The sequence below is a fragment of the Salvelinus namaycush genome, chromosome 31, assembly GCF_016432855.1.
Source record: "Salvelinus namaycush isolate Seneca chromosome 31, SaNama_1.0, whole genome shotgun sequence".
Lineage (NCBI taxonomy): Eukaryota > Metazoa > Chordata > Actinopteri > Salmoniformes > Salmonidae > Salvelinus > Salvelinus namaycush.
In genome coordinates, this window is record NC_052337.1 from 17,816,098 (window position 1) to 17,835,560 (window position 19,463).

The 19,463-nt window shown below is 43.1% G+C and overlaps 1 protein-coding gene across 1 annotated transcript; it reads left to right on the top strand.

Moving 5' to 3' along the window:
• Positions 1 to 215: 215 nt before the first annotated feature.
• On the top strand, positions 216 to 11,617 carry LOC120026246 (multiple epidermal growth factor-like domains protein 9; the record flags this gene model as incomplete). Its single annotated transcript, XM_038971066.1, has 3 exons — positions 216 to 450; positions 10,216 to 10,479; positions 10,908 to 11,617. Coding segments are annotated over 3 exons (993 nt in total), but the record flags the coding sequence as incomplete, so codon positions are not given.
• Between the last annotated feature and the right edge of the window lie 7,846 nt (positions 11,618 to 19,463).

Genomic DNA, 19,463 nt, shown 5'->3' on the forward strand with positions numbered 1-19,463 from the left:
GCCCTAGAAAGCATACACAGTTTGAACACTGTTCCTCCCCCTACAGAGTCACTTCCTGGTCCTCTGAGCTTTGCAGTCACATTAACTCTTTTGCACTTCCAGTTACCCGGCTGAGTTTTTTTACAACCCTCTGCCTGTCTTTTTCCAACTCAGTCAGAAACTCACTCTCCACTGCCCTGCGCACTAGCGCCACTTCCGCCCTTCTACCCTTGTGACTCTACCTCAGTCGCTCAACACTGTGTCAGTCAGCACAGTCAACTGTTTACTTAAAACCCCTTGTCCCTCCTCTTTTTCTCTCAGGCATCTGCTTGAACTGCCAAGGGAACACCAAAGGACCCGGCTGTGAGGAATGCAAGTATAATTTCTACCGGAGGCCCGACGCTGCCCTTACTGAAGTCTGCGTCCCCTGCCCCTGCTCCAGCGTCACCTCTTCTGGCAGCTGCCACCTTGGTGAGTCTCCGAATCTACTGTGCCACTGACCACCACCTCATTTAATAACTCTGCCAACTCTGGCTGGCTGTGTCTCTCCCCTTTGTGGGCAGGAAGCAGGGAGGCCAAAGCGGGAAGTGCCCCTACATTTGTTTTGGTTTACAAGACTGACTAACTGGCTTAATTATGTAATAGTAGCTGCCAAGAAGCAGCCATTATAATTTTCGACAGACATCTTGTACTAACACACAGCAGAGTTTAGATCCTTTTGACTAGAGAAGGTTTAGGATTCAGTAAAGGACCAATGTTCTATCCCCCTCTTAGTCCATTTTCTGTTTCCTATTGAGATTTGTTAACAAACCACATCTATGAGAACAATTTCAACATTTTCAATGTTTCATCATGTTCACAAGTGTTGTAATAGCCCTGGTTGTAATAGCTTGTTGTCTGTCAGTACAGTCAGTTGTTCCATGCCAGAGTGGTGTGTTTTTATCTCAGTGGAGATCTCTCTCTCACCTTCTCTCTCTCACCCGCTCTCCCCTCCCTCTATCACCCCCCCTCCCCCCGTCTCTATTCAATTCAACAGGATTTATTATTTTTAATAGACAATTTAAAAAAAAGTTAAATAAACAGTTAGAAATTAACAGTAAACATTACACTCACAAAAGTTTCAAAGGAATAGAGATGTTTCAAATGTCATATTATGGCTATGTACAGTGTTGTAACGATGTGTAAATAGTTACAAAAGGTACAATAAATAAACATAAATATAGGTTGTATTTACAATGGGGTTTGTTCTTCACTGGTTGACCATTTCTTGTGGCAACAGGTCACAAATCTTGCTGCTGTGGTATTTCACCTAATAGATCTGGGAGTTTATCAAAATGGTGGGTCTGTGTAATCTGAGGGTAATATGTGTTGCTAATATGGTCATACATTTGGCAGGAGATTAGCAGAAGTACAGCTCAGTTTCCACCTCATTTTGTGGGCAGTGTGCACATAGCCTGTTTTCTGTTGAACGCCAAGTCTGCCTTCGACGGCCTTTCTCAATAGCAAGGCTCACAGAGTCTCTAAATATAGTCAAAGCTTTCCTTAATTTTGGGTCAGTCACGGTGTTCTGGTATTCTGCCACTGTGTACTCTGTTTAGGGCCAAATAGCATTCCAGTTGACTCAGTTTTTTTGGTTAATTTAAATGTGTTGCTGTCCTAGGGCTCTGAGGGGTCTGTTTGTGTTTGTGAACAGAGCCCCAGGACCAGCTTGCTTAGGGGACTCTTCTCCAGGTTCATCTCTCTGTAGGTTATGGCTTTGTTATGGAAGGTTTGGGAATCGCTTCCTTTTAGGTGGTTGTAGAATTGGAACTACTTTTTACTGGATTTTGATAATTAGCGGGTATCGGCCTAATTCTGCTCTGCATGCATTATTTGGTGTTTTACATTGTACATGGAGGATGTTGTTGCAGTCTCAATTTGGTGTTTGTCATATTTGTGTTAATTCTTGGTTGGTGAGCGGACCCCAGACCTCACAACCATAAAGGTAAATGGGTTCTATAACTGATTCAAGTATTTATAGCCAGATCCTAATTGGGATGTCAAATTTTATTTTCCATTTGATGACGTAGAAGGCCCTTCTTGCCTTGTCTCTCAGATCGTTCACAGATTTGTGGAAGTTACCTGTGGTGCTGATGTTTAGGCCGAGGTTGGTATAGTTTTTTTATATGCTCTAGGGCAACGGTGTCTAGATGGAATTTGTATTTGTGGTCCTGGAAACTGGACCTTTTTTGGAACACCAATATTTTTGTCTTACTGAGATTTACTGTCAGGGCCCAGGTCTGGCAGAATCTGTGCAGAAGATCTAAGTGCTGCAGTAGGCCCTCCTTGGTTGCAGACAGAAGCACCAGATCATCAGCAAACAGAAGACGTTTGACTTCAGATTCTAGTAGGTTGAGGCCGGGTGCTGCATGCTGTTCTAGTGCCCCCGCCAATTCATTGATACACTATAAATACAAAGGTATGTGGACACCCCTTCAAATTAGTGGATTCGGCTATTTCAGCCACACCGTTGCTGACAGGTGTGTAAAATCTAGCACACAGTCATGCAATCTCCATAGACAAACATTGGCAGTAGAATGGCCATACTGAAGACCTCAGTGACTTTCAACGTGGCACCGTCATAGGATGCCACCTTTCCAACAAGTCAGTTCATCAATTCTGCCCTGCTAGAGCTGTAACGGCTCAGCTACGAAGTTGTAGGCCACACAAGCTCACAGAACGGGACCGCCGAGTGCTGAAGCGCACACTCACTACGAAAATGCCCCTGGAAGCAACGTTAGGAGCTTCATGAAATGGGTTTCCAATGCCGAGCAGCCGCACACAAGCCTAAGATCACCATGCGCATTGCCAAGCAACGGCTGGAGTGGTGTAAAGCTCGCCGCCATTTGACTCTGGAGCAGTGGAAACGGGTTCTCTGGAGTGATGAATTATGCTTCACCGTCTGGCAGTTCGACGGCCGAATCTGGGTTTGGCGGATGCCACGAGAACACTACCTCCCCGAATGCATAGTGCCAACTGTAAAGTTTGGTGGAAGAGGAATGAATAATGGTCTGGGACTGTTTTTCATGGTTTGGGCTATCCCCCTTAGTTCCAGTGAAGGGAAATCTTGACTGGCCTGCACAGAACCCTGACCTCCACATACTTTTGACATTTGCTCAGTACATTGTTTTCACTGAGGAAATGTACGAGTCTGTTGTTAATGATGATGTAGAGGATATTCTCAAGGTTGTTGTTGACTCATATCCCATGGTTGGTATTGGGGTCAAATTTGTCTTCACTTTTGTGGATTGGGATGATCAGTCCTTGGTTCCAAATATTGGGGAGAATTCCAGAACTGAGGATGATGTTAGTGTTTAAGTATAGCCAATTGGAATTTGTGGTCTGTGTATGTTTTATCATTTCTCCCCCCTCTCTCTCTCCTCCCCTCTCTGTGTGGTCCACTCCTGTTCATGCTGTATAACATACTTGAGATAAAGGCTCTTTAGAGGACACTGATCAGACCGGGTGTTTTCTGATCTGTTTTAAAAAATGGCTTCTCTTTAAGACCTATTCTAGACTGATATTTAGCGAAGCAAAATTCTGTCTGGTGATCCCAGGCCATCTTCTCACCATAATCTACCACCTACCAATCAAATAGCCTTCCCCACCATAGCCTTTGGGGGTTTGTTTCATTTTATGAAGCCTTATAACTTTAGCCCCAATTAACGACAAGGTTTATTTAGCAATCCCTGATTTAAAGTAGTTTTCTCTAGAAGGAGATGGCACTCTGTAGGGATCACTGCCCTGCAGAACGATTCTCTTACAAGCAGGCTTAAGTCATCTATCAAAGTGATAAATGCATCTAATATACATCTTATCCTCCTTGAAATTACTCCTGATGCTTCCTTCTTGTGAAGGAGAGACTGCAAAAGTAGCCATTTCACAGTGATTAAGTGCTCTGTGTTTGGACTGCAGGGTAAGTAGGCAATTAGTGACCTTCTGCACAAGGATAAAAAGTGGATTAAATACACACAGGTTGTGCTCATAAGCAGGGGTGCAACTTTCACCAGGCCCCTCCACATTCTGAAATTGCATTTTTGTGCCCCCTACCAGTTTTATCATTGGAATGTGATACAAATGAGGCTACTGTGTGCTTTAGGACCATGCGAATGCCTCCGAGCGGTCAGGTAGGCTGTTTTGGAGTGTTTATCCGAGAGAAAAAAAATATTATGTCCCCTCCACTTCTAAAACCAAAGTTGCGCCCCTGCTCATAAGGCCATTCATGGAATGACTTGAAAAGCATTTTCGCTGGAGATTTAGATTTTCCACTGAGCAGGCTTTTTAGTTCAGGAGTTTGCCTAATCTGGGTTATGAGAGTTTGCATATGAACTCAGGATTAATGGGATAGTTCACACATGATAAAATATATTTTTTAAATCATACCTTAAAATTAGTCTATGGGCGAAGAGAGACAATTCCAATGTGTTACTTAGTCACTGCCCTGGAATGCTGTTCAGACTGTAGGCGTGCCATCTCTCAATTAATTCAAACCAAGTTATTACACAATCACTTTGAGGAATAGCAACTCTGCCAGGGATTGTGTCATTAAACTACTTGGTTTGAAGGTATTATGATGATTTTAGCCTACTTTTTTGGGGGGGATTTTGAATTGCTTAGATTGGTATATTTAAAGGCAAGGTGCAGTCAAAAACTTGATTTTGAAATAATACTGTGAAATTGTGGAAAGGATAATAATGCCCTTTTAGTGTAAGAGCTGTTTGAAAAGACCACCTGAAATTTCAGCCTGTTTTGGTGGGATGGAGTCTTGCCCTGCCTGGTGACATCACCAGGCTGTAAATTAGTTTATGGATCAATAAGAAAGAGAGTTCCAAACCTCTCAGCCAATAACAGCTAGTTTTCAGTTTCCCCCTCCCCAGTCAGACCACTCCCCCTCCCCAGTCAGACCACTCCCCCTCCCCAGTCAGACCACTCCCCCTCCCCAGTCAGACCACTCCCCCTCCCCAGTCAGACCACTCCCCCTCCCCGGTCAGACCACTCTCCCTCCCCGGTCAGACCACTCTCCCTCCCCGGTCAGACCACTCTCCCTCCCCGGTCAGACCACTCTCCCTCCCCGGTCAGACCACTCCCCCTCCCCGGTCAGACCACTCTCCCTCCCCGGTCAGACCACTCTCAGACAGTCCTAGCTAAATTCTTGCTTGAGGAATTGCTCTTGGCTGAGAACCACATATTATAAATAAATTGAAAACAGTCACAGTAAGGTACTTAATTGCTACCCAGAAATGATTTGACATTGAGATAAAAACGGCTGCATTGGACCTTTTTAAAGTTATTGCATGTAACAGTATACCATCATATTGTTGAATTGCTTACCACCACCTTTAATGGCAATTGATTCACTCTTGTCCTTCATACTCTACCTATATAATGGCACAATATATTAGATGTACCTAGATTGTCCTTGATGTGGAAGCGTCACAGCTGTTTTAGCACCGTTCAGTCTTCATTCAATCTTTTTAGTATCTATTGATGGATCCAACTCCCCGTCTCTGTCATTTAACTACACACACTACTACTACTATTCACTCACTCACACAGCGTTTAATGCACAGTAAGAATGATTGACAGCCAAACTGAAGGGACCACAGAGAAAGAGACTGGTTGCCCTGGCAACGCCAACAAGTGTTAAAATGCCTGTACCCCTGATAATGCACTGGGAGGGCTGTGAAAGCCCCTCTGGCTAAGTTGATGATGGGGATAAATGCTCCTGCAGTCCAATGCATACAAATGGAGGGTCAATCAGATACAGTGCATCCTGGGGTGTTTTTGTCTACCGAGCAACGCCTGGCTGCTGACTATGAAATAGGCTAGTATCTTTTTTAATAAAATGTTATGCTGTTTCAAATGAAACAAAATACCCTGCTCTTGTTAAAGCTTTTAGAATTCATTTGGTTTGCTTGTTCCAGAGATTATTGCATCCATTCATCCAATACTTCACTGACTGTATACAACAGCAGCATACTGAATGGAATTCTGTGTGTTATGTTTATTTGAGTTAGTAAATCCAAGAAGGATAATGTAGCATTTTATTGCATTTTATCACCTACCAATCATAAAATCAAATTATATAGCTATGCCGATATTGGATGGGTATTTCACGACTCATTCACATTTTTACAACAAACTTCTGCATAAATGCTTCTTCAGCACGTTTAGGAGCATGTCTTCTCCTGTTAAACTTTACAACTTGGTCCCTAGATTTGGATGTGCAGTGGGGGCGACAGCTTGACCCCTTGAGCGTGTGTTGGGTGGCAGGTATCCTAGCTTTTAATAGCGTTTGTCCAGTAACTTAAAGGTCGCTGGTTCGAATCCCTCAGCCAACTGGGTGAAAAATATGTCTGTGCCCTTGAGCAAGGCGACCCTAATTGCTCTTGTAAGTCGCTCTGGATAAGAACGTCTGCTAAATGACTAAAATGTAAAAAAATATATATATATGTGCTTCGGCACGTCTCATCTCATTCTCCACTGACTCAGAAGATTGAAGTGTGTGTGTTTGCTGAGGAGGAGAGAAGGATGAGAGGGGAGGGAGGGGAGATTCCTGTCGTCCACTAAGCAGTGAAGGAAACTGGGGGGAGCCCCCTAGCTACCACATGCCTCCTCGCTCGTGTGTCCCAGATCTTGGTTTCGTTTCACATGCTCTGTCTAGCATGGGTAGCATTGGTCACAGCGTCACTGGCCAAGACGCTGAGCGAATTGTAAGCGGGAGTGTTATACTGTAGTCTAGTCTATCAAGCAAACAGGCTTGGAGATGTATAATATAAGGGTCGTGTGGGTTGAGGTCTCTGTCAGTCACCTCACAACACCCCTGACCCATGGAAATCCAAAGCCATTTTTAATATGATGTGATAGAAGGAAACTGCAACAACCAAAAACATTTTTTTGTTTATTCATATGCTGCTAAAAGCTGAATTTCAATATACAATACATACAGAACCTCATAGATTTCAGACCAATGCTGATTCTTGTAATTTTGTGAGCGTTTTCCATCTAGGGAAGGATCCTGCCTCCATTAATTTGCTATCGGGTCAGAAATTGGGCCATCCTGTGTACACATGACCCAAATCTATGAATATGTCACTTTGAGGTTTTAATTAACTACTTGAAGGCCTATGAATGTCTTTTGGGAAGAAGCCTCTACACTGGTACTCAGTTAATAATTCAACAATTCACTAGATAAATGATCAACATGGTACTGTACATACATGTAATGTTAAATGGTTTCAAGAGGCAGTTACGTGCTTTTCCTGATTGTAAGTCCTCGTTTTGAAAGGTAGCATGCTGTGTTTCCTGTATCTGTTTGTTAGTTCCTTGTCAGTGGTGCTGACAGATGAGTTTATTAAGGGGCCACGTGTCCAGCTGGCAGCCACCCTGCTGTTTCCTTCCACAACACAGGAGCGGACCAACAGTACAACTTCCTGTCATCCTGTAGTTTTCAGACCAGAGGTTCCCCTGCTTTGTTTCCCCCTCCAGGGCCACTCTATATCCCAAAATAGTATTAACAACCAGTGTATATGAAACACTGAGTACGTTTACATGCACATTAATAATTTGATATCAAACTGATTATGGCAGTAGGCTGAGTATGGCATTAGTCATGTAAAAAACACCTTACTCTGCTTATCTTAATCGATGTAAGGTCAAAATCGAAGTAACACAATTTCCCCTCTACTGTTCACTGGAAGCTGCACATTGAGATAAATAAAGTATGGTGGGACAAGGGGACGTCAGAGGTTCCAGTTTTGCTTTAGTTATGGCCATGACCTTGTAGGCTCAGGCAATTTCTGCAGACAGATACAAGTCTGTGTTTTGACCAACATTAATACAGCAGTTCTGTATGTTTTAAAATGGGACTCCCCTGTGGCAAAAGTCAAATGAATTGCACATGAAGGATTTATCACCCAATACACTGAGGCTGGATATTTATTAGGCGAAAGGTAAAAAGGCCAATGCTAGAAGAGGAAACTGTTTCTCTGTCTCTCTCTCACTCTGTCAAATGACACTTTTTCACTAGATAATGTAGTGTCATTAGGCTCCCTACAATGATCTGGCACGCACCACACAGGTTTTAATCGTCTGGCACGCACCACACAGGTTTTAATCGTCTGGCACGCACCACACAGGTTTTAATCGTCTGGCACGCACCACACAGGTTTTAATCGTCTGGCACGCACCACACAGGTTTTAATCGTCTGGCACGCACCACACAGGTTTTAATCGTCTGGCACGCACCACACAGGTTTCAATCGTCTGGCACGCACCACACAGGTTTCAAGGAGTGTCTGAGGAACCTGAATAGTTCCAGCATGCGTCACTAACCTGTCATTGTGTGTATAAGCGTGTGTGTGAAATGAATTTTCAGCCTCTGCTGCAACAGTAAATGCTTTTAAATGAGCCCCTCTAATATTTCACTAATTGTCACCGCCTTCTATTTCCCTGCTGTGACTGATGATGGTCATTATCCTCCTAGCCTGTTACTCTGCACATTACCTGTGAAATTGGTTTAGCTCAAAGTGTATTCCTCCTGAGTGGCAATCATCTGATGAGTCGAGGTTCTTTGATCTGCTTGGTTTACATTCTGTTGGCAGTCCTTTGCAGAAGGCAAAGTGACAGAAGGTACAGAGAGGGGTTCTAGTGCTTAGATTTAGTTTATATGTCACCATTCACCAAGCCTTTGCACCAGAGCAAATTTCACACCTTTTTGTTTATCTTCCTCACAATTGAAAAATTATGAGGTAAAGTTAACTCAAATAGTAAAACAGTAGAAGAAATGGTGCTTTTGCATTCTTTAATTACCTCTCGTTGCCATAAGAGCAAGTGACTGATCGATTAATTAATGATATCTGACAATACATTTGAAGTCAGTACTCACTCTTAATGAAAGCTATTAAACTACAGTACCCCCAGTGGGCAGAAGTGTCTGAGAACGAGATTACTGTACGCACAGTCTCTCTGGCATGTTTTTTCTCTGAAGACCTTAGACTTTGTGGGCCACGACACATCCATTTTGAGTTTAGTGATTCAAATTCAGGGCATAAAAAACAAAGACGATGCATTTTGAGGAGATCTTGTCATGGTTTGTTTTCACAGTTAGTTTGAACACGACTCGCCTCTGGCGGATAACAGAGGCTTCTGTTGTTAATCCTTTTTTCATTAGATTTGGAGTAAAGAGGGCACAGAAACAAAGGGAGAGTGGAACCAACCGCACAGATTGTGGAGCTCTGATGTAGAACAGAAATGTGTCAGTCATATGTTGGGGATTCAGTTTAATAGTACAGGACTAGCTGCTCATGCAATTTCACCATTTAGGAGGTGCATGAATGAGAGAATGGACACACCACCTTTCTTTCTGATATTATTTGTTCTAGACTGTTTGGCCCTGTGTACTTCTGGTTGTAAAATGCATCTGGTGATAGGATTGTAGCCACAGAGGGACATTGGATGTTTCTGGTCAACTAGGTGTACAGTATGTGCAGAGCACAAATCACTATCTTAGTGTGACGGGATCTTGGTGTGACGGGATGGGCGTTGAAAGTTAGTGTACTCAGCCTCTTGATGGTATCCTAGCATCTTTGTCAATAATAATAATAATATATGTAATTTAGCAGATGCTTTTATCCAAAGTGACTTAGTCATGAGTGCATACATTTTACATATGGACAGTCCTGGGAACTGAACCCACTATCCTGGCTTTGCAAACACCATGCTCTACCAACTGAGCAAGGCCATGACGTACTGTATGTTGACTTCTTATCCACAGAGAGAATAAATGAAACCCGTCAATATAAGCAAGTGGGGGGGACACTTTACCCTAGCACATTCCTGAATGCTTCACATGTGAAGTTGTCTCTGGTGGAACTGTAATGTTACATCTCTGCCACAGTGCTTATGCATCCTGAGAAAAGTTGTTTTGTGCAGAGATTTGCCGTCCAAAAAATAAATAAAAGGACGTCGTAATATTAGCGTTTTGTTCTCACAAAAAAGCTCTTATTGTGCTGCGTAAAGCATCATTTCTATTTTTCAGTTTGAAGTGTTCAATTGTCTATCATACAAGCACAACCCATGCTACAGTCAAGCGCTCCAAAATGTTTATCCCAAAGAATGCTACCACCACCTAGTGGTAGAAGGTCTTCTTGACTCCCCATACTGAATCATGCTGTGATGTTTCTATCTTCCTCCCAGACCCCAGGGGACAATCTGTGTGTGACCAGTGTAAGCCAGAGTACCAGGGGCCCCACTGTGACCAGTGCAAGGGTGGCTTCTACAATGCGGACAGCATCTGCCTTCCTTGCAACTGCAGCGGGAACGCCGACCCCGGGACCTCGCCCCGCATCTGCAACCCTGAGACGGGTCACTGCCTGAGCTGCGTCAACAACACGTCGGGGAAACACTGCGAGCGCTGTGCTGAAGGATACGTGGGTAGTGCCATCATCCACAGCTGCAAAGGTCAGAATCATTTAATAATAATCATCATCTTTGTTCTACCGACTATCTTTTTTTTTTTTTGCTTCAAAGCAATTAACTCTGGTAGTGTTAAATTTAATCTTGCTTACTGTCTGTGTTAAATTAAAATGTTGACAATGTAACTCTAATGCAGTGTTATTTTTTCATCACTCTTATAAGCGTTAATATAATACTAGATTATAACAATGGATTCATATGTACACTGTGAAAGTGTTAAATATACATTAACAACGTTTCTATGACTGAGATATTCTCCTGTAATCACCATTGAATAATTCCACTGTAATATTAAAGATGTATAATAAAATCAACAAACAAAGCTGAGGATGCATAATAGTAAAACAATTAGCAGTGACCTTTATCAAGAGTGTTCATTGTGCTAAACAGACACACTTGCCTCTCTTCCCCAGCTATAGTCACTCCCACCCCTGAGCAGAACACGACAACAACCGCCTCCACCACCACCCTGACCCTGCGCTCCACCACCACTACCCCCTCTAGTGGCCAAACTATGACTTCCACCTCCAACGCCACCACCACTCAGCTGACCACCACAGCCTCCAGCACCACACCAGGTCTCCTCGCCAACACCACGGCCGCCATCTCCGAGGTCTCCTGGACCCAGTTCAATGTCATCGTCCTCGCGGTGATCATTGTGGCAGTGGTGGTGCTGATGGGCGTGGCGGGCGGTGTCTATACCTACCGTGAATACCGCAACCGCAAGCTGAACGCTCCGTTCTGGACCATCGAGCTTAAGGAGGATAACATCAGCATCAGCAGCTACCACGACAGCCTGCCCAACATGGGGGACGTGTCGGGCCTGCTGGAGGAAGAGGCCAGCATGGAGGTGGCGCCCAACGGCCAGCTGGCGCTTAGCAGCCCCATCAACATGTACAAGGCGTGATGATGGGCCATGGGCGGGGATGCTTCTTCTTCTTTGGTGTTTTAACGGCGGTGTGCAAGCTAATATTTATTGGTGTTACCGCAGCCTTCTGGACTAGTGTGATAAAGACGCATCCTCCGGGAAACTGTATTCTGTCCCATCTCTACCACACCCACCAACCCCACCCGTGGTGGCCACACCCACCATGAAACTCTGACTGGGGGAGGGATGTCTCTGACTGGGAGAGGCAGGGAGGGGGGAGGAAGGTCTCAGACTGGGAGAGGCAGAGATGGGGGGGAGGGAGGTCTCTGACTGGGAGAGGCAGAGATGGGGGGGAGGGAGGTCTCTGACTGGGAGAGGCAGAGATAGGGGGGAGGGAGGTCTCGGACTGGGAGAGGCAGAGATAGGGGGGAGGGAGGTCTCTGACTGGGAGAGGCAGAGAGGGGGGGAGGTTTATCGTCCAGTCCTCAGGATTTGAATAATAAATGATCTGCTTGTTGTGATGACTTCAACAGAGAGAATAATGTTGCGGTTACTAAAATGAGGAGGAGCTGGAAGGATGGACTAACTACAGAATCAGAAATCCAGTGACTCCTGAGTCACCCAGACTGGGAGAAAACATGTAACATGACAACCTGAGTTTGAATGGTTCAGAAGGGCCTGGGAGTTTGAATGGTTCAGAAGGGCCTGGGAGTTTGAATGGTTCAGAAGGGCCTGGGAGTTTGAATGGTTCAGAAGGGCCTGGGAGTTTGAATGGTTCAGAAGGGCCTGGGAGTTTGAATGGTTCAGAAGGGCCTGGGAGTCTTTGTGCCCTTCATGATTCAACCTTTGAGCCACAGGGAACCACATTGAGCTAGGAAGAGAGTGAAGGTGAGCATGTGGAGGTCCGTGAAGGCTGAGTGTCCAGCCAGGCCTGTGAAACCAGTGAACTGAAGCCCACTCTGAAACGCTGCATCACACAATCAAAAACATACTGAATATTGACAGTATGTGCACCTCTTCATATACACATCCTCAAACACTATGTTTGCACACACAGTACTGCATACACATGCACAAGCACTAAATAAAACACACACACATGCACACCTTGTACCATAATAAAACACATACACACAAAATAAAGAGAGAGTGTATTGTCCTGGTTGGTTTCAATGGAGGATAACTTGTTTCAAAATTGTTCATTTACATTGTATAATGAGAGAGAAAATGGACAATAGTTTTGCGACGATTATTATTCATACAACACTGCTGTGGGGCCATTTTGGTATGTTTGACACTAAAATGAAACGATTGCAGGGCTCTGGTACACTGTTAAGTCTAGGACATCTATTTCACTAGGAGAAAACAAGAGGCTCCAGAATTTAAACAAGTGTTTTTGTTCATTTTATTTGATAATTTATTGCTTTTTGTTTTCCTCAATAAGCTTACTGCTAATGTGTTGCACAGCCAGATTTTAGCCATGCAGATGCCAGAAGGCCCATTACAGAAAATGTATTGGTTTACGGCTGAAACTGACGTTAAGGCAGGAGAAGCCATTTTCATGGTTTCTTATTTTATTCATAATAATAATAATAATAATGAACTGGATTTGTGTAGCAAGTGCTCAAATAGTTTTACTATTATCCACTACTTCCACCTGGATGATGACGCTCGAGTTCAGTAGGCATGAAACAGAAGAAAAAGACTGAAACGGGGAGACACTAACTGGACTTGTTTTCTTTTTTAAAAACATTTTACCACCCGTGTTACCTACTGAACATGACCCAGCTGTCACAGTGGACAGATGAGGAAGTGCATCATACTAATTAAGAATCAGGGGGTGATTATGTGGGCATGATTGTCTGAGGGCCTGACTGGGAATTTAGCCAGGACAGCAGGGTTTAACAACACCCAGACTCTTGCAACTTTTTTGGAGCATAGCTAGTAATACTTATGGAAAAGGATTAAACCATTTAGCGGTGAATTCAAAAGCATGCGGAAATAGGGAAGGCAGAGCTCTTACCCAATTATTTTGAATACAACGCAAACTGGTTTGAATTATTAGATTTGGTAGAACTATTGTCACCATACCAGATAAAGGTTTCTTTGAAATTGTTATTACCTGACCTTGTGCACCGAGTGTACAAAACATTAGGAACACCTTCATAATATTGAGTTGAACCCTCTTTAGCTCTCAGAACAGCCTCATTTATTCAGTGCATGGACTCTACAAGGTGTCCAAAGCGTTCCACAGGGATGCTGGCCCATGTTGACTCCAATGCTTTCCACAGTTATGTCAAGTTGGCTGGTAGTGGATCTCTGCTCTGAATAGCTTGTTCAATCTCATCCCGCAGATGCTCAATTGGATTTAGATCTGGTGACTGGGCAGGCCACTGTTTGTGGAACCATTCCTGGACAATCCTAGCCTTGTAGCATGGGTCATTTTTTCCTGCTGAAAAAATCAATTTGCAGATGGATACACTGCTGCCATGAAGTGATGCACTCAGTGTATATCAAATGTCCAGTTTCAGTTATCAAAAATGGTTCTTACCTTCCTTCAAGCTGCTCAACGGATCTGAAGCTTTGAACCGACCCCCCCCCCCCCAACCATTTCCCTGCAATACATTTCTCCCCATCTTTCCACCTAGAGATAATATGCACTTACTCCCTCAGGTACTGTCCTGCTCATTGTAAATATGAACATGATGTACAGATTGGTTGTAAATAAGAAGCTACTATTGTAGATAGGAGAGGGTGAATTATTTTCAGGACTGGGAGATTCTGGGCCTCTGGGTTGTTTAGACATCCAGGCATATTAGGGGTATTCTCAACTCTGATCTCTTCCCATTGAAACGACATACCAACCATAATTCTTCCATAGAAGCATAGGTGCTGAGATTTACCAGATGCCTTTTCTGTCTGATACACCTTGTACATACCACAGCTAATGTAACCTACCAAAATTAAACTCTGTTTTTGTTTAATTTTTGTGTCAGTGTTGTTAATTTATTATATGAATGGTGCAATATGCAGAAATTGCTCCGGCATTTCCTTTTTGATCAAATTCGAATAGTTTGCCAAATTTCAGTTTGTGACAAAACAAGCAGTCATTGTGTACCATCTAAAGCGCTGTGAAATTGTATTTTCAGTTTGAAGCTGGTGTACAAAACCTAAAGTAAAAGACGCAAAAACTAAACTTAAGAACGGGTAGCATAGAAATAGCACACATACTTTAGAACAGATCTACCACTTCTCACTTAATATGGATTTGGTCCCCCCTTTGCTACTACAACAGCCTCCACTCTTCTGGGAAGGCTCTCCACTAGATGTTGAAACATTGCTGCAGGTACTTGCTTCCATTCAGCCACGAACATTAGTGAGGTCGGGCACTGATGTTGGGCGATTAGGCCTGGCTCGCAGTCGGCGTTCCAATTCATCCCAAAAGTGTTCGATGGGGTTGAGGTCAGGGCTCTGTGCAGGCCAGTCAAGTTCTTCCACACAAACCATTTTTGTATGGACCTCACTTTGTGCATGGGGCATTGTCATTCTGAAACAGGAAAGGGCCTTCCCCAAACAGAATCGTCTAGAATGTCATTGTATGCTGTAGCGTTAAGATTTCCCTTCACTGGAACTAAGGGGCCCAAACCATGTAAAACAGCCCCAGACCATTATTCCTCCTGCACCAAACTTTACAGTTGGCACTATGCATTCGGGCATGTAGCTTTCTCCTGTCATCCACCAAACCCAGATTTCATCCTTTGGACTGCCAGATGGTGAAGCCTGATTCATCACTCCAGAGAACTCGTTTACACTCTTCCAGAGTCCAATGGCGGCAAGCTTTAAACCACTCCAGCCGACGCTTGGCATTGCGCATGGTGATCTTAAGCTTGCGGGAGGCTGCTCGGCCATGGAAACCCATTTCATGAAGCTCCCGACAAACAGTTCTTGTGCTGACGTTGCTTCCAAAGGCAGTTTGGAACTCGGTAGTGGGTGTTGCAACCGAGGACAGACACAATTTTACACTATACGTATCAGCACTCAGCGGTCCCGTTCTGTGAGCTTGTGTGGCCTACCACTTCGCGGCTGAGCCGTTGTTGCTCCTAGACGTTTCCAATTCACAATAACAGCACTTACAGTTAATCGGGGGAGCTCTAGCAGGGCAGAAATTTGATGAATTGACTTGTTGGAAAGGTGGCATCATATGACGGTGCCACGTTGAAAGTCACTGAGCTCTTCAGTAAGGCCATTCTACTGCTGCCAATGTTTGTCTATGGAGATTGCATGGCTGTGTGCTCGATTTTATACACCTGTCTGCAACGGGTGTGGCTAAAATAGCCGAATCCGCTAATTTCCACATACCATGTACACTATATATACAAAAGTATATCAGGGATCATCAACTAGATTCAGCCACGGGACGATTTTGTTCTGGAGCGGATGGTCGGGCGGCCAGAACATAATTACAAATCATTTGTAGACTGAAAATTGACCGCAAGAATCATTTCAAACCTTGCTTACATTTGTATAAAATCACGTGTCTCTCTGTTATGTGTGAGAATATTTGGACAGATTTCTTAAATTAAAATCACTTTGAGCTGATTTCCTGGTGTTTTTAGTCTTATGTTCACACTGAAAATTCAGAAAACCCGCTCAGAAAACCTGGGGGAATTAATGTAATTTATAAATAAATATTTTATCAATCAAATAAAAATCAACATACTGTATCTGTGTTTGTGCGCATCACTTGCATGTGTGCGAGATGAGTGAGCCGTTGCTCAAGGAGAGAGAGACAGTCGGACATTGCAGTAGCATGTAATTTAGCCTAGAAAATATGATAGAACAGACTAACATGCTGACCAGACCGCACGCGCAGATTGATTTTGTCCCCCCACACCCGATGCGATCAGGACACGTTGGTTGAAATATCAAAATGAACTCTGAACTAATTGTATTAATTTGGGGACAGGTCGATAAGCAAACATTTATGGCCATTTAGCTAGCTAGCTTGATGTTGCTAGCTAATTTGTCCTGGGATATGAACATTGAGTTGTTATTTTACCAGAAATGCACAAGGTCCTCTACTCTGAAAATTAATCCACAGATAAAACGGTAAACCGAGTTAGTTTCTAGTAATCTCTCCTACTTCAGGCTTCTTCTTCTTCTTTGGACTTTATATGGTGGTTGGCAACCAACTTTAAGCTGCATTACCACTACCGACTGGACTGGAGTCTGGACCTCAGTTCATCTTTCAATCACCCACGTGGGTATATGCTCCTAAAAACCAATGAGGAGATGGGAGAGGCGGGACTTGCAGCGCCTTAAGCATCACAAATAGAACCAAGTTCTATTTTAGCGCCTGGCTACGCAGACGTGCGCGAGCAGTGTAGGTGCAATGATTGAATAACATGTATGTGTACATTTATTTTGCAATCCTAGCGAATGTGACGCAAGTGATGTGGTCAGCATATAATAGCCAATTCATTGGTAGCCAATTCAAAACATACTGTATCTTGTACACTATAGTTAACTGTTAAGCTATTATTAGTGTGTATTCATGTTTTTGTCATGTCCCAAAAAACTTTCCACCGACACGCACGAATAAGGCCATACAAAGTTTATTAACTTATTCTGACAATTCATTTAAACAGTTATTTTTTATGAAACTAAAAATGAATTTTGCCCATAGTATTAATAGTGATTTGGGTCAATCGCGGTGAATTGAATCATGTGAATCAAAATACCAATTAGGTGTGGATGCAAAGCAATGCACAACTCTAGATTTCTAACATACTCATATTATTACTGTGGGCTTGTAAAGCAAGACCCCCACTTAAATCTTCTAAGTACTTATTATTATTCTTTAGTAATTCAACTCCTCTTAGACCGTTTTAAGCTAGAAATGACGTTCAAACTTTAAAATGTGTAGACTGGTCTGGATTGAATTGCTTGTATTCAACTTTTTTATATCTTATATACAGTGCATCTGAAATGTATTCAGACCCGTTGACTTTTTCCACATTTTTGTTACAGCCTTATTCTAAAACGGATTCTAAAGAATGTAAATATCAGTCTACACACAAAACCCCATAATGGCAAAGCAAACAGGTTTTTAGAAATTTTTGCAAATGTATTAAAAATAAGCTGAAATGTCACATTAACATAAGGATTCAGACCCTTTACTCAGTACTTTGTTGAAGCATCTTTGGCAGCGATTACAGCATAGAGTCTTCTTGGGTATGGCGCTACAAGCTTGGTACACCTATATTTGGGGAGTTTCTCCCATTCTTCTCTGCAGATCCTCTCAAGCTCTGTCAGGTTGGATGGGGAGTGTCGCTGCCCAGTCCCTGCCACTGAAAAACATCCCCACAGCATGATGCTGCCACCACCATGCTTCACTATAGGGATGGTGCCAGGTTTCCTCTAGACGTGACGCTTGGCATTCAGGTCAAAGAGTTCAATCTTGGTTTCATCAGACCAGAGAATCTTGTTTCTCATGGTCTGAGAGTCTTTAGATTCCTTTTGGCAAACTCCAAGCAGGCTGTCATGTGCCTTTTAATGAGGAGTGGCTTCGTCTGGCCACTCTACTATAAAGGCCTGATTGGTGGAGTGCTGCAGAGATGGTTGTCCTTCTGCAAGGTTGTCCCATCTCCACAGAGGAACTCTGGAGTTCTGTCAGTTACCATCGGGTTCTTAGTTACCTCCATGACCAAGGCCCTTCTCCCGCCGATTGCTCAGTTTGGGCGGGTGGCCAGCTCTAGGAAGAGTCTTGGTGGTTCCGAACTTCTTCCATTTAAGAATGATGGAGGCCAATGTGTTTTTGGGGAGCTTCAATGCTTCCCCAGATCTGTGCCTCAACACAATCCTGTCTCAGAGCTCGATGGACAATTCCTTTGACCTCATGGCTTGATTTTTGCTCTGACATGCACTGTCAACTGTGGGACCTTATATAGACAGGTGTGTGCCTTTCCAAATCATGTCCAATCCATTGAATTTACCACAGGTGGACTCCAAGTTGTAGAAACATCTCAAGGAGGATCAATGGAAACAGGATGCACCTGAGCTCAATTTGGAGTCTCATAGCAAAGGGTCTGAATACTTATGTAAATACGTAAAAAAAATAAAAAAAATTATACAAAAATGTCAACCTGTTCGCTTTGTCATTATGGGGTTTGCGTGTAGATTGAGGATTTGTATTTATTTAATCAATTTTAGAATAAGCCTGTAACGTTACAAAATGTGGAAAAAGTCAACAGGGCTGAATATTTTCTGAAGGCACTGTATACAAACCCTAGACAAGTATTTCGCTACACGCACAATAACATCTGCTAGCCATGTGACCAATAAAATTTGATTTGAGATGACTGGTGGGGGCGCTGTTTTGAAGCCACTGCGCCAGCATTTTTGTACTCCACCACAATTTTTTTTAAAGCTATAGAAATGCATTTATTTATGTCTACATTTGTTTTTGCCAAGTATATTCCATTAGAAGCCTTAATTTATCATTTCTTTATTATAATATGTGAAAAAAAACATAAAAATCGAACATTTAAAAACCTATTAACATTTTCTTTCAAATATAATTTTTTGAGAGTACTAATTTTAGTTTCCCCACGAAAAAAAAACTAACTTTAATACATGTAATAGTGTTCTTTGAAACATTTAATTGAAATACTGTAGAATTCCATTAATTTGGCTCCCGAGTGGCACAGCGGTCTAAGGCATCACTACAGACCCTGGTTTGATTCCGGGCTGTATCACAACCAGCCGTGGTCGGGCGTCCCCATAGGGCGGCGCACAATTGGCCGAGGTTGGCCATCATAAGTAAGAATTTGTTCTTAACTGACTTGCCTAGTTAAATAAAATAAATACAAATGCTTATGGAGGACTGAGTAGCAGTATGGTGGACGGTAGTTTAAATGCCTCTCATTGTCCAATACATAACATATGCAATATGTTAGGGTTTTTATACATCATAAATCCAACCCCTGTTTAGAGCTAGTAAAGGAACAAAAGAACTACTACCATTATTTGGGCTGATTTCAGTAGCTTCTGTCTGCAGGTTCTTGTGGATCTATGTGGCAGTAAAGGGGTGGAGTGGGTC